The 12,505-nt window shown below is 40.1% G+C and overlaps 2 protein-coding genes across 2 annotated transcripts in view; one reads left to right on the top strand and one right to left on the bottom strand.

Moving 5' to 3' along the window:
- Positions 1-5,406: 5,406 nt before the first annotated feature.
- Positions 5,407-5,844, bottom strand: tmem251 (transmembrane protein 251; the record flags this gene model as incomplete). Its single annotated transcript, XM_080544037.1, has 1 exon — positions 5,407-5,844. The coding sequence occupies one exon, from the start codon at positions 5,842-5,844 to the stop codon at positions 5,407-5,409; it is 438 nt and encodes a 145-aa protein (XP_080400163.1).
- Positions 5,845-9,661: 3,817 nt separating this feature from the next.
- The window catches only part of itpk1a (inositol-tetrakisphosphate 1-kinase a), a gene marked incomplete at both ends in the record, with an annotated part of 37,627 nt that continues 34,783 nt past the window's right edge, over positions 9,662-12,505 (top strand). The window contains one exon of the mRNA XM_080524232.1: positions 9,662-9,756. Coding sequence (XP_080380358.1) covers positions 9,662-9,756 — 95 coding nt within the window. The remainder of the gene's footprint in view (positions 9,757-12,505) is intronic.

Genomic DNA, 12,505 nt, shown 5'->3' on the forward strand with positions numbered 1-12,505 from the left:
GCGAACAGAAGTGAGAAAAAACGTCAGATCAGATATATAAACGGGTTGTTTTGATAAACTGGACACATTTTGGAAATATATATGGTTACTTTCTCGCCTGAAAACATATTAAAACTTCATAAAATGACATGTTAACACTTTCAGTATATACTCATTGAGTATTCTAGTACGCAGTATGCTAGTATGCCATTTCGAACACAGCCTTGGTTATTTGAGCTGTCCCGGAAACGACCGAGGCGCAGGTGAAAGGTCATGAACGCATCATGGCAGCTTGCAACAGTGAGATACGAGGAGAACTAAAGCTTCGGGATGGTTTGACTAAGGAGGTTGTCGTTAAAACGGAAAATAACCTGCCTTCGATGATAACGGGGATAAAGAAATTAAACACAGATGTCTCAGGTCTTTTAACAGAACTCGTTGTCCAAGAAAAGCTTTGCGGTGGCAGTGACAAGAGGGATTCTCCAGCCGATGATGGTGAGCTCCTGGCCAGATCACTTTTGGCCAGATTCGAACTGTGCACAGCAGCCTGTAGACAATAATCACAAGTATGAATGTATGTATCTAGGTAGTGTGTGTAGGGTGTAATTTAGCAAATATGCGTTCGTATCGAGCTAGCTTTTATGTAATGTAGAGAATCACTACAGTATGTAACAAATTAAACATTAGGCAGGCGGCAGCCTATAAACGCTGTTCAACTCGACCGTTAAAATGAAATCACCTTTTCTATACAAGCTTGCCATGTTTGTCTCAAGATATGTTCGATATCATGGTATTCTTTGATTGTGATGCAAAACTTTACCAGTTCATAGCCATGAGGATGTGATGTTCCCCAGGTGGGGTAAAGCCTTGTTCAATCAAACATCTGTTTGGAGACATGACTTGATATTAGATTGGTATTGAATAAAAGAACACCACCCAGTGATAACTGACAAATAGTCTATTGACAGTTGAAATGAATTTTTCACACTATTGACACTTAGGCTATTTCTTTTTTAGCACACAGTAAAAAAATATATTCATACACACAATAACCATAATAATCATAGAGTAAGTGCAAGGAAGACAAGAAACCCAGAGGGGCTTATTATGGAGCGTCTCCCTCGATCATAGAATGTGATTACAGTTAATGAAAAATAAATCAAAGAAAAAGGTTAAAATGACAGAAAAAAATAAAGAGATCAATAAAGAACAAAACAAACAAACGGGAGAAACGGGAGAAATTAAAGTAAAGATAAGTTTACATAGTTAACTTTACATGAGAGAAACACATATTAAGTAAATCAGTCGTGATCAAGAAATAGGTGTCATCAATTCTCAAACAGAGGGTTGCATTTGCTATGCAAACCTGGCCAACCAATACAGTTGTATAAACCAGCTAACAGTAAGGGTTTCTAACAGGTAAACCTGCTAATGTTAAGGGTTTGTTATAGGTTATTTGTTCCATACCTGCCGACATGAAATAGACATTCTTGCATGCTGGCCAAGTGGTCAACTCAACAACATTGTTGTGAATACTATAACCTAAACCTATATCGACAAAGTACATCCACTGCATGAAATTATAGCAGATTTAGCCTTGTGTCATTGATTAACCAGTCAGCTCAACGTGGTAAATTGGCCACAACGTTGCATGTATGAAATCTATCAAATCTATCAAATTTGCCATGATGAGCATCCCGATCTTTTTCTAGTTGAATTCAGAGAGTGCATTATTGACCTATGCCAATATATTATCGATCAAAATGTGAGTAGGCCTATGTGGGAAATCTGTTATGACTTTTCCTATTTTAGCCTATATAAACCACACAATACCCACAATGGGATACCAGTTGGAGGGCAACCTACTGACAAATCAACGTTCACACAGCCTATTGTGACGCTTAATGATAACAGCCGTCAATTGTTACTGCATTTTAATATTGGTTAAAAAGAGAGATTAACCCACTTCACTATTGATTTGTATATGATAAGTTGTCTGTTTGAGGCATTACCAACTACTGTCTCTGAGCAGCAGAATGTCTGTTTGAGGCATTACCTCGACTACTGTCTCTAAGCAGAATGTCTTGCATAATGACTGTCTTTTTTGTCAGAAGCATTTGATTCGATGGTGTCAAGCAAGTTGCATCAAGAACAAGGGTTACCATACATTTGACCGTAATATCCTCTCAACACTCAAATTACTGTTGGCCTGCAAATATTTATAACTGGCTTAAAGCCATCTCTTGCGCAATGGGGTCTAATTAATTACTTTACTCAAATGCTGTTACTATGGTATCATGTTGATCTTGAGATGCAATCGGTCAGTATTCAGTTATGCTGACATCACTCCATCTTCATAACTGCAGAACTGTAGAGTGAGTGAAATTTGTATTTGTTGCAGATGAAGAGGAAGGTGAAAGTGATGAAGAAGAAGCAGACACAAAAGCAAAGACAAAGGCCCGTGTTACGCAGACTCCCGCCAAGCGGTGGAAAAGTTCATGACAGGCCCGATGGCCTGAGACAAGGCTGTGGTATGTGAAGAGAAACACTGTTTTGGGGGCAGATGTCGATGTACCACCAGCCTTAATAATTCTGTCCAATATGTGGTTGTGGAGCCACTTGTTCTGCCACTTATACCATCTGTACAGTTATAGGCTTTACACCTTATTGTCTTATTACACTTGTTGATTGAATGATTTATTGTTGAGCATGTGTGTTAATTATTTCATGATGGTCATCTATAATTACATTTGATTTGAGTGGAGAGGTCAGGAAGTCCATTTTGACTGCTTTAAGAAATGACTGAGAGGACTGCAGAAATACATTTTCATGTTTATTTTCTCCTTTGTTGATCACAGTGCATTTAGATTTGAAAGGCAATAAAAATCAAAAGCTCCAACATAAATATCCATTCATTCTGCTAAAGAAGTAAAAGACCAAGGCAAGGGTTAAAAGGGCCCTTAAACAAAAAGTAAAAGCAGTATTCCTTCTCCTTTTGAAGACACCCTCTTCGAAATATGGATAGGGGACCATGAAAGCCAGTGTCTCTGAACTGTGGAAAGCTAGGCCTAAAGTCTGGTACACACATAAATATTTTCTATATCTTAACAGATTTTTTTATCTGAGATTCCCAATACAGCACACCACATACATAAAGATCTGATCTACGACAGTCTAGAGTCTCGTCCCCAAGCCAGAAATCTCGCGTGATCAGGGTAATAGTACCCTGACTGACCTGTACGAGGCAGCCATGTGCGACAGGGCAAATAAATTGCCGAAGAACCAATAGAAGAAGACGCGTCAGTCAGATCACTTCTTGATTGGCTACATTCCATTCCACGTCACAATCGGACTCCGGAGTCGCCCACACACAAGGATTTTTTATTGTAAATATTGAACACATTTAATATTAACGATCGTCGGCTCCAACCATTTTCCGAGCAGATTGTCGGGAGAAATTGACTTCACACGCCTCACACCACAGGATAATCTTTAGAGCCATCCGATAATCGGGCGTTTGCAGTCCTTGGTCGGAAAGGGGGAAATCGGGCCAAATTCGGCCAGATTATCTTTGTGTGTACCAGGCTTTCGGCATGGGGCGAGTCAGAAGGACAGTCTGCCAGGTATGATTCACCTCAGTGCTTGATTAATCAAGTCAAGCCAAAAGGCTTACTAATGTAGAAGAGGATCAGCCTGAGAATGGCACTGCACACTACCATGGATCTACACATTGTCTTGTATTGCTAACAACAAGCCTCAAAGTTGGCCACTACATATTGAAATTGGCCAGTCTACACTACGCCTCACTCAGACTGGTTCTTTTGAATGCAGAGAATATGTAGATGTAATGTCAACACAGGCTATACCTAAGACTGGGTCAGTCATTTATAGAGGTAACAGGTGAAAAAACAACTCAGGTTGTGCTCTAGGGTGTTATTAGTTGGTGCAAGTTTGCAGGAACGTAATGAGGTTGAAAAGGGTGTGAACGGAAGGTGCCAACAATAAATGAAAACGTTGTAAGTCACTAAAAACAACCCCCTGCCATGAAAAAAATGTAAACACCCATGTAGACAGTACTTTACTGTAGTCAAGGATAAATTCATAATAAATAATCCCTTTTTGTTATGTCGCTCGATGCAACACAGTACTGTGTGCACTGTCAGGCTGAAGATAAAATAATACTCCATTATGTACATTCATCACTGCGATACTGAATCAAATCTTAAGCTGTCTTAGTACCTATTTTTTCATCTTGAATTAAATAACAAATGTAAAAACATGTAGCTGAACTGCACCATCCCGGACAAGACACAAAGACTTCATTTCAAAACATATTGCAGGTTTGCCTCTAAGGAGCCTGACTGGCATATGCATTAATATATCACAGACACATACGCATCAGAGAGGGAAAAGTCCAAAAATCATTTTCCATTTGTAAGCGGGAAAGTCCCATAACTCATTTCATGTTTCACAATGGGAAATGACAGTCATTGGCAGTTGAAGTCTTCCTCGTAGCTCCACATGTTTCCATGGATTGAACAGATAGTATTTTAACAAAAACACACCTTTCCACAAAGTGCTTATTTTTCACTCATAGAAAACCCCAAAATGCTTTGTTATATTGGCACAAAATATGAATAAAAGCATTTCAGTGTATGAGCTTTCTTAGACTTTTCTTGAGGGGCAGGGCAGTTCTAAAAGGCACAAGCTATTTTTCCTCATACAAATACTGGATTTAAACCATTTGACAAAACCCCGAAAAGGTATCCAAATATTGCAAGTGACAAAAATGTGTTGTATATCAAAATGAGCCAATACAGAAGTAAATTCCACTATAGAATACATTCAAACCTATGATAAATAACACTGTTGTACTTCTTTATGGCCAACTATGTTTTTGAAATGGCATCAAATCCCTAAAAATGTCCTTTTAGTACTTCATCTTCTTTCAAGTCAGGAGGAATAGTTTTTGGATGATTAACCAATATGGCTTTCTCTTTTAAGACTTTCCTCATAACACCAGCTGAAAACCTAATGGTACCTTGCAAGTTAATGGACAAACCCTAAATGTATTCATTATCGCTCTTAGTGGCGGGCAATGAATGAGCTGCACCCTTTGGTCCAGTCTGTTCAGTTTAAGAAATCACAAATACACAAAGTGTGAGAGACCTATCATGGTACTTTCAAGACCTGCACACACATCAACAACACCCCCATTCCCCTCCTCCCCCTCAAGCAAACTGCCCAGTGATGCCCTGTGGACTAACTGCCCAGTGATGCCCTGTGGACTTCACACTAACACAAGTGCACTAAGGAGTGTTAAGAATTCTGGACTTCAGAGTGCAAAGGAGGCGGTTGCCAGATGTGTCCAGATGTACAAACAGCAGCTCCCATGTAATCAGCAGTTAATCAGCAGGGTCAGCCTCTTCAGGTGTCGATCAGCTGCAGCCGGCTGATCTGATTGGACGCCTTAGCAAAGGTCTGGTGGCGGTTGCAGAGGACTGCCAGGCATACGGGCAGGATGCAGTAGCCCACCGTCTTGGGGTCAGTACGGGTGCATGAATAGAGGAAGAGGAACACCTGAAGGTAGGGGATGAGAAAGATGGTGGCCCAAACCCAAAAGGGTAAGAGGAGCAGGCGAGTCTTAAGACTCTGAGTCCACGTGAGCGAGGAAGAGGGGGGGGAGGAGATGGCATCCCCTGCCTGGGCAGAGGGCGGCTGCTCCTGAGCCACTCTCTCCACGTGCTCCAGGGTGAGGCGGTTGTATTTATGGTTGATCTCGAAGACGTAGTAGACTGCAGCCACACTAGCCAGTAGGTACAGCCCCACACCAATCCATCCCATGCGCTGTCGGAAGTTCATCATTCTCCATAGTCCTCCCTACAACACAGGTAAGTGACGAGGTTAACACAAAGCAACACCAATGGGACTGGGGGATATAAAGGGATTGGCTATGGTCAGAGTTGTAGTAGTAACCTAATCAAATCAAAGTTTATTTGTCATATACACAGAATACAGCCATCAACGGTGCAATGAAATGCTTAGGGCAAGCTAGCATGTCAACAGTTCGATGAAGTAATAATAATAATAATAATAAATAAAACAATAACATAAGGTAGCAATAGTATTAAACTGCAGAAACACAACAATAGTTGGGTGAGTAGTAGCACTAGCAGTATGTATGTATGTATGTATGCGAGTGCACATTATGCACCAAGTTGACATGCTCAGTGACACTTGTAAATCTCAACTTTAATGGGGTGACGTTGGCTGTCCCTAGGATCCCAGTTAGCATTTACCATAGTAAATGTCTACGAAGCAATGACTTCAAGACCATGACTAACCATGTAGTGTGAGCTCAACTGCATATTAACCTCAGCTTAGCCCGGGACTAAGAAACTGCAGGGTGAAAAGCTCTCGGTTTTTTCAAAACTAACGAATAAGTGGGCTGGCTAGCTAGCTAACGTTTTGTGCAATTCAACGAAGATTAAGAGATAAAACCGTGTTTTCCTCTTAGGACTCTGAGGGCCGGTTTCACAGACAAGGCTTAAGCCTAGTCCTGGACTAAATCACACTTTCAATGTAAAATCTCCATTGAAGATGCTTTTTAGTCCAGGATTAGGCTTAAACCTTGTCTGTGAAACTGGCCCTGAGACATGTTGTTGAAGCTTAAAACTTGGGCAATAGAGACATAAAACATGTCAAAGGTAAACACACAACTGCCCTAGTAGCTTGAATTATTTCATTGCATGCATAGTACTTTCTGGCCAATGTTGCGCTTTGACAAAAACACATTAGTAGCCATCCTACTTGACACTTGTTTCGCTAGCAAACATCAACCAGGCTACCTGGCTAACTAGCATGAAGTGCTAGCTGGCTCACCACAGGCAGATAACATGTGTAGAGTAAGATAAGTAAGCGGTTACCTCACCCTTCTTTACATAACAGACTGTATTGTTCACAAGAAGCAGCTTGCTGTGGTTTCATTGTACATCCATGTTCACACTATGTCCAAATGCCAGACCAGCAGAATCCCCTCGGCCTCAGTGTTGTCATTATGACCAGCAGTGTCACACTTCCTCATTGGAGACAAGGAAGAAAAACTACAAATGGGATATACTTGGGATATCCGGGACCACGTCGTGATGATCTTGCAGCGCCACTCCGTGTTGAAATTAAGATCAGCACCCTGATGTCTGGTGGCTGAAATTCCCACTACGTGTTTTTAGGGTTAGGGTTTTATTTGTACAGACGTTTATTTTTGTCCTCCACACTGATGTGATGACATCGGAGAGGGGACTATGATTCTATTAAATTTGTGTTTGGAGTAAAGGTGCCTTATATCAAAACAGAGTTAGTAGCCTAGTAATGGCACTCAAATTATTTTTTTCTTTTTGGTTACAGAAGGTGATCACACCCAGATAAAAGCCCTCCTAGCCCTCCTGTGCGCAACGGACACACTGTAAAACACACAAAGACAACTACGACAGTGTCATAGAATAAACGCATTCACACTGCTTTTAGGGACGTACATCATTTGTGACATTATTCTGGTAGTAAAATGTAAGTAGAAAAACAAGTTCCTTTACTCAGTCTTATTTTGGTAGTATACTCTACTCAAGTTGTAAAAGAAAATCAGGGAGGTGGTGGATTTTATCATAAGAGGACAATTTTAGCATCCCCTCAGCGTCAGTGACTTAGTCTGCGGCTGCGGGGTTCCTAATATTTGCGCTTTGATCGCAGGTACATTATTATTTTATATCCTGTTCTATTCATTGTTCATATAATGATTGTTACCTCAGTCTACCACGAGAGGTCCCATGGCGAATGGTGCTTGAGTGACTGCCAGTCTGCGGAGGTCCTAATATTTGCGCTTTGATTGCCAGATTGCCTGAGATTATGGCTGCTGCCAAAGGCATTGACTGGGACATCTTTATTTGACAACACAACACAACACAGAGCAAATTACTACCGTGGCATGTGTGGGATACAAATCATACAATACATCACTACAAACGTATGTCATTAATTTATCTTCATACCCCTATTTCATGGCACCAAAAGTATTGGAACAATTGGCTTGATAGATTAGTTGTTATTGAGACAATTGGCATGACTGGTTAGTCAGGTGAATTTCGTCACATAATGTGTGCAGTCATAAGAGAGCTGTCAATGTCTAGTCTGGAATTTAGGCATTTGCCTTTTGATTCTGCTATTGGTGTCTGTCAACATAATGACCAAAGAGGTGTCATGAAAGGCAAGGAAGCCATTAAGAGACTGAAAAAAATTATGATCAGAAACAGCCAAAACCTTATGCTTACCAAAAAACAACAGTTTATTTTTTCATTAAAAATATATAAAGCACATGTACCAGAATGATGGCAAGAGGGGGTGTTATGGTTTGGGCATGTATGTTGTATGATCACTTGTCTTCATTGATGATGTACAGTAACTGTTGACAGCAGCAGTAGAATGAGTTCTGAACCATACAGAAACACTTTGTCTGCTGTAAGCAAATGCCTCCAAACTCTAACCCTAGGAACTAGAACGTTTTCAGGGCCAAAACGTGGAAGGATTTAAATCCAAGTCAACATACATTTAATTTGTTGAAGATTAGACTATGCAAAAAGACCTAAAACAAACATCAGTACAGGCCTTTGCTACCAATAGGTAGCAATGGTAGCAAACTTCAGGTAGTTACTGCATGCAAAGATTCAAATGCTTCACTGTTTTCTATGACAAAATGTATTCCGTTGTTTGCATTTTACTGTTAAATAGGCTCAACTTTGAGACGACGAAGTCACTAGATGGCGCAGTGTGTGCATACAGTAGCCACTATCTGTAAACGACATTAACACAATCGTACAGTCCTACTGATTTCAATTTACATTAAATGTGAATTATAGACTACTGCACCATTAAAGTTCCTCACGATTTCTCGTATCGGTCTGAAGACTACCTGGATAGTGTGCATCTGTGTCTCTCTCTCTGTCTCTCTCTGTCTCTCTGTCTCTCTCTGTCTCTCTCTCTCTCTCTCTCTCTCTCTCTCTCTCTCTCTCTCTCTCTCTCTCTCTCTCTCTCTCTCTCTCTCTCTCTCTCTCTCTCTCTCTCTCTCTCTCTCTCTCTCTCTCTCTCTCTCTCTCTCTCTCTCTCTCTCTCTCTCTCTCTCTTTCTCTCTCACACACACGAACCGGAGTTTACTCACCACGGCGCTTAATGCGAGCTGGCGGAGGGAGGGTATGTCAGAGGACACTCTATACGATTTACCCCGGGAGATAGAAACCTAACATGATCCATGAGTCATAAGAATCGCGTCAAAGGAATTAATCTGACAGGGAGGAACTGTAAATGACTGATTCATATGGGTAGGCCTAAATTCATGTAATTGATCATCATAGGAAGTGGGTTTGCTTGACACTGAATGGTCCACCAACTGATTAGCCGTAAATGCTCCAGGTAACCAGACTTACCTGAAATTCAGGAGTAGGTTTCCATTTCGATTCCAGCAGACCTACATGTGACAGACAGTTTAGCCTTAACTCAATTGAAGTTTGCTGCAGCTTCGTAAAACAGGTGGACTAGGCTATTGCATTTTTCATTAATACACTTTTTGTTCCTTCAGGTTTTATGTGAAGACACCCGTTTTACATTTTTCATTCTCTGGACGAAATATCCCATAGAGATGCAGACCTTTCTGAAGGGCAGGAGAGTGGGCTACTGGCTCAGTGAAAAAAAGTTCAAGAAGCTAAATTTCACGGTGTTCGTGGATATGTGCAGGTAAGAGTACAACACAGCGTGTGATTGAAAGTCTCATGTGCTATTCGTTGGAATGATCGGCCTTCCAAAATTGTTCTGAAGAGAATAATCAAAATGACGTGCGGAGACAACAGACCCTAGGCTTAAGAGTATGGTGGTGGGATATGCGTATAGTTCAATAGCTCATGTTATCGTAGCCTATAATTCAATAGCTCGTATGTTTCTGACCGGGCATACAAGGCAGTTGTTTTGTTAGCCTTCGGATAATCAACACTTGTTCACTATAATCAATAATAATAATAATTATTATTATTATTATAATAACGATTATAACCACATATTATTATTCATTATTAATAATTATTAATATTAATACTAAAAGATACGAAACGAAAGATGAAAGATTCGCGCACACAAGTCATGCACAATTATTCATACTGTGTCAGAATAAGACTTTGAAAGTGTATATGAGGATACCAGATATTTACCCAAATCATGAAGGTGTTTCAGGGTATGGCATTGTTCAGTTAGAGACTATCCTCCTTCTGGGATGCTACCTGGCAGGTCTTACTGGTCAACTAGTTTTGATGACAATGCTTCTCCAGACAGCCACTGTGTTAAAGGTTAACTTTCTGAGAGCCATTTGGGCTTTGTTGCATTTGTTTTGAACAGAATGATGCCAGGATTGTGACCGATGCAAATGAATGAATTTGGTACTTAACCCTAGAGATCTTTCCCAGGATACAAATATATTTTAACCAAAATGTTCTGGGGGTTTTTGTTGTTCTAGTGGTTGTTATGGCACAAATTGCCCCAGCAGCGAATTATGAAAATATCTGGTAGATGAGATTACCATCTGACATTACCTGCTGCCAAGCAGCTGACTGACCACAGCAGGGGCGGTTGAGAAGTCAAGCACCAATCAAGTGAGAGCCTAGTAGCTTTAACCTGTCATGGGTGACTGTTATATGGGATCTGGGTGGTGACATGGAACAGCATTTTGTGTGTAAACGATGTGTGAACGTGTGTAAACGCATTGTGCGGTATGTCAAAGCACTAGTGGTGCAAACATTCTCTGACATCAAATTACATCAGATCACGTAGTACACAGGGAATGGGGACACATCAGTTGTTTTAGAGGAGCTCTGTGACTCTCTCTCTCTCTCTGTCTTTGAGTCTCATTTTGTTTCCACTATGTTCGTAAGTTAGCAGAGGGAACAGAGCTCCATACTCTGTCTGCAGATATCAGACACATTTTGGAGTAATTTCACCTCATATATGGTATGTATTATTCCCAAACTAGAAACCAATGAAGTCACATTTGAACTGTATCCTTGTCATAGCACAGGGTTCATAAACATGTGACAACGACAGTGTTGGCCAAGTGAGCAGTCACAGGTTCTTCTTAGCAACATTGGGACTTTCTATATGACAAACCATTTTCCAATAAACCCTCAACACCATGACAACGGAGTAAACCTCAATAGCCACATACTGTATGGACCGTGTATGCTTTGTTCAGTCACTTTTCATTTTCAGGCAATTCAGGAAGTAGTAAAATCCAATAGTGAATTACGTTCAATCAACGTTGATCTCCAGAATTCACCTGAACTGAAATGGAAATGACTAAATTTGAGTGTCCATAAAACCTGTGCTATGATGACAAGGACACCCACAGCTCATGTGACTTTATTGGTTTCTGGTTTGGAAATAATAAAGACAGAGAGAGAGAGAGAGAGAGAGAGAGAGAGAGAGAGAGAGAGAGAGAGAGAGAGAGAGAGAGAGTTTCAGAGTTCCTCTAAAACACATAATGTGTCCCCATTCCCTGTGTGCTGTGTGATCTGATAGCAGAAAATGTTGGTACTGCTAGTGCTTTAATAACTTTGTAATTTGTATAGCGCTTTACGTCAAAGTGCTTTACAGTAGGTAAGCAACAATCTAAAACAATTAAAACAACTATTCCAGTTTAACACACATAATTACACAACACAAATACACAAGCAATGACATATAGACAACAGAAAACAGGTGGGTCTTCAACTTGTTTTTGAACACTTTGACATACCGCATATGTGAAAGTGTTTTCTTTTGACACAAATTGCTGTTTCATTTCACCACCCAGATCCCATATAACAGTCACCCATGACAGGTAAATTGAAATGTCGTAGAAAGTCAAATTTTCCTAACGAGACTAAGTTAAGAGTCAATAAGTTAGCGCAACACACAAAGGTGCTGTGCAAAATATGGCCGATGTCACAAACTATATTTTACAATATGGCTATAACATAGCAATTGGGATCTGGTTTTGTAAGAGGAAAAACACATGGATGAAATGTACCAGTTTTAAGCACTGGATCTGACTAAGTGCAAGTGGGCTATTGTCTGAGGTGGGATAATAAGGAGGGGTCCATTCCCCAAAACAGATAGATGCCCCATACAATCAGAAATGACAAAATCACTTAATTATGCTTAAAATAAACATACTTACTTAAATATATAAATATAATATAAATTAATAATGTGTATTGTATTTGGAAGATTGTAAATCATGTATTTATTATGAATTAGTAATTAAATGTAAACATGCTCCTAACACATTGACCAATGTGTTTGAATTATGTTAATCTTGTGTGAAAATACAGGGTTAGTGTGAAACAGAAGAAAAAAAAAACTGATCAATTAAGACTTTCTCTTCAGAAGAACATCATGTTAGATGATCCCAGGAACCAGGCTGTGTTTGATACCCACTCAGTATTGTCATTCATTCTTT

The sequence above is a fragment of the Nansenia antarctica genome (genome assembly GCF_963989245.1).
Source record: "Nansenia antarctica genome assembly, chromosome: 1".
Classification (NCBI taxonomy): Eukaryota; Metazoa; Chordata; class Actinopteri; order Argentiniformes; family Microstomatidae; genus Nansenia; species Nansenia antarctica.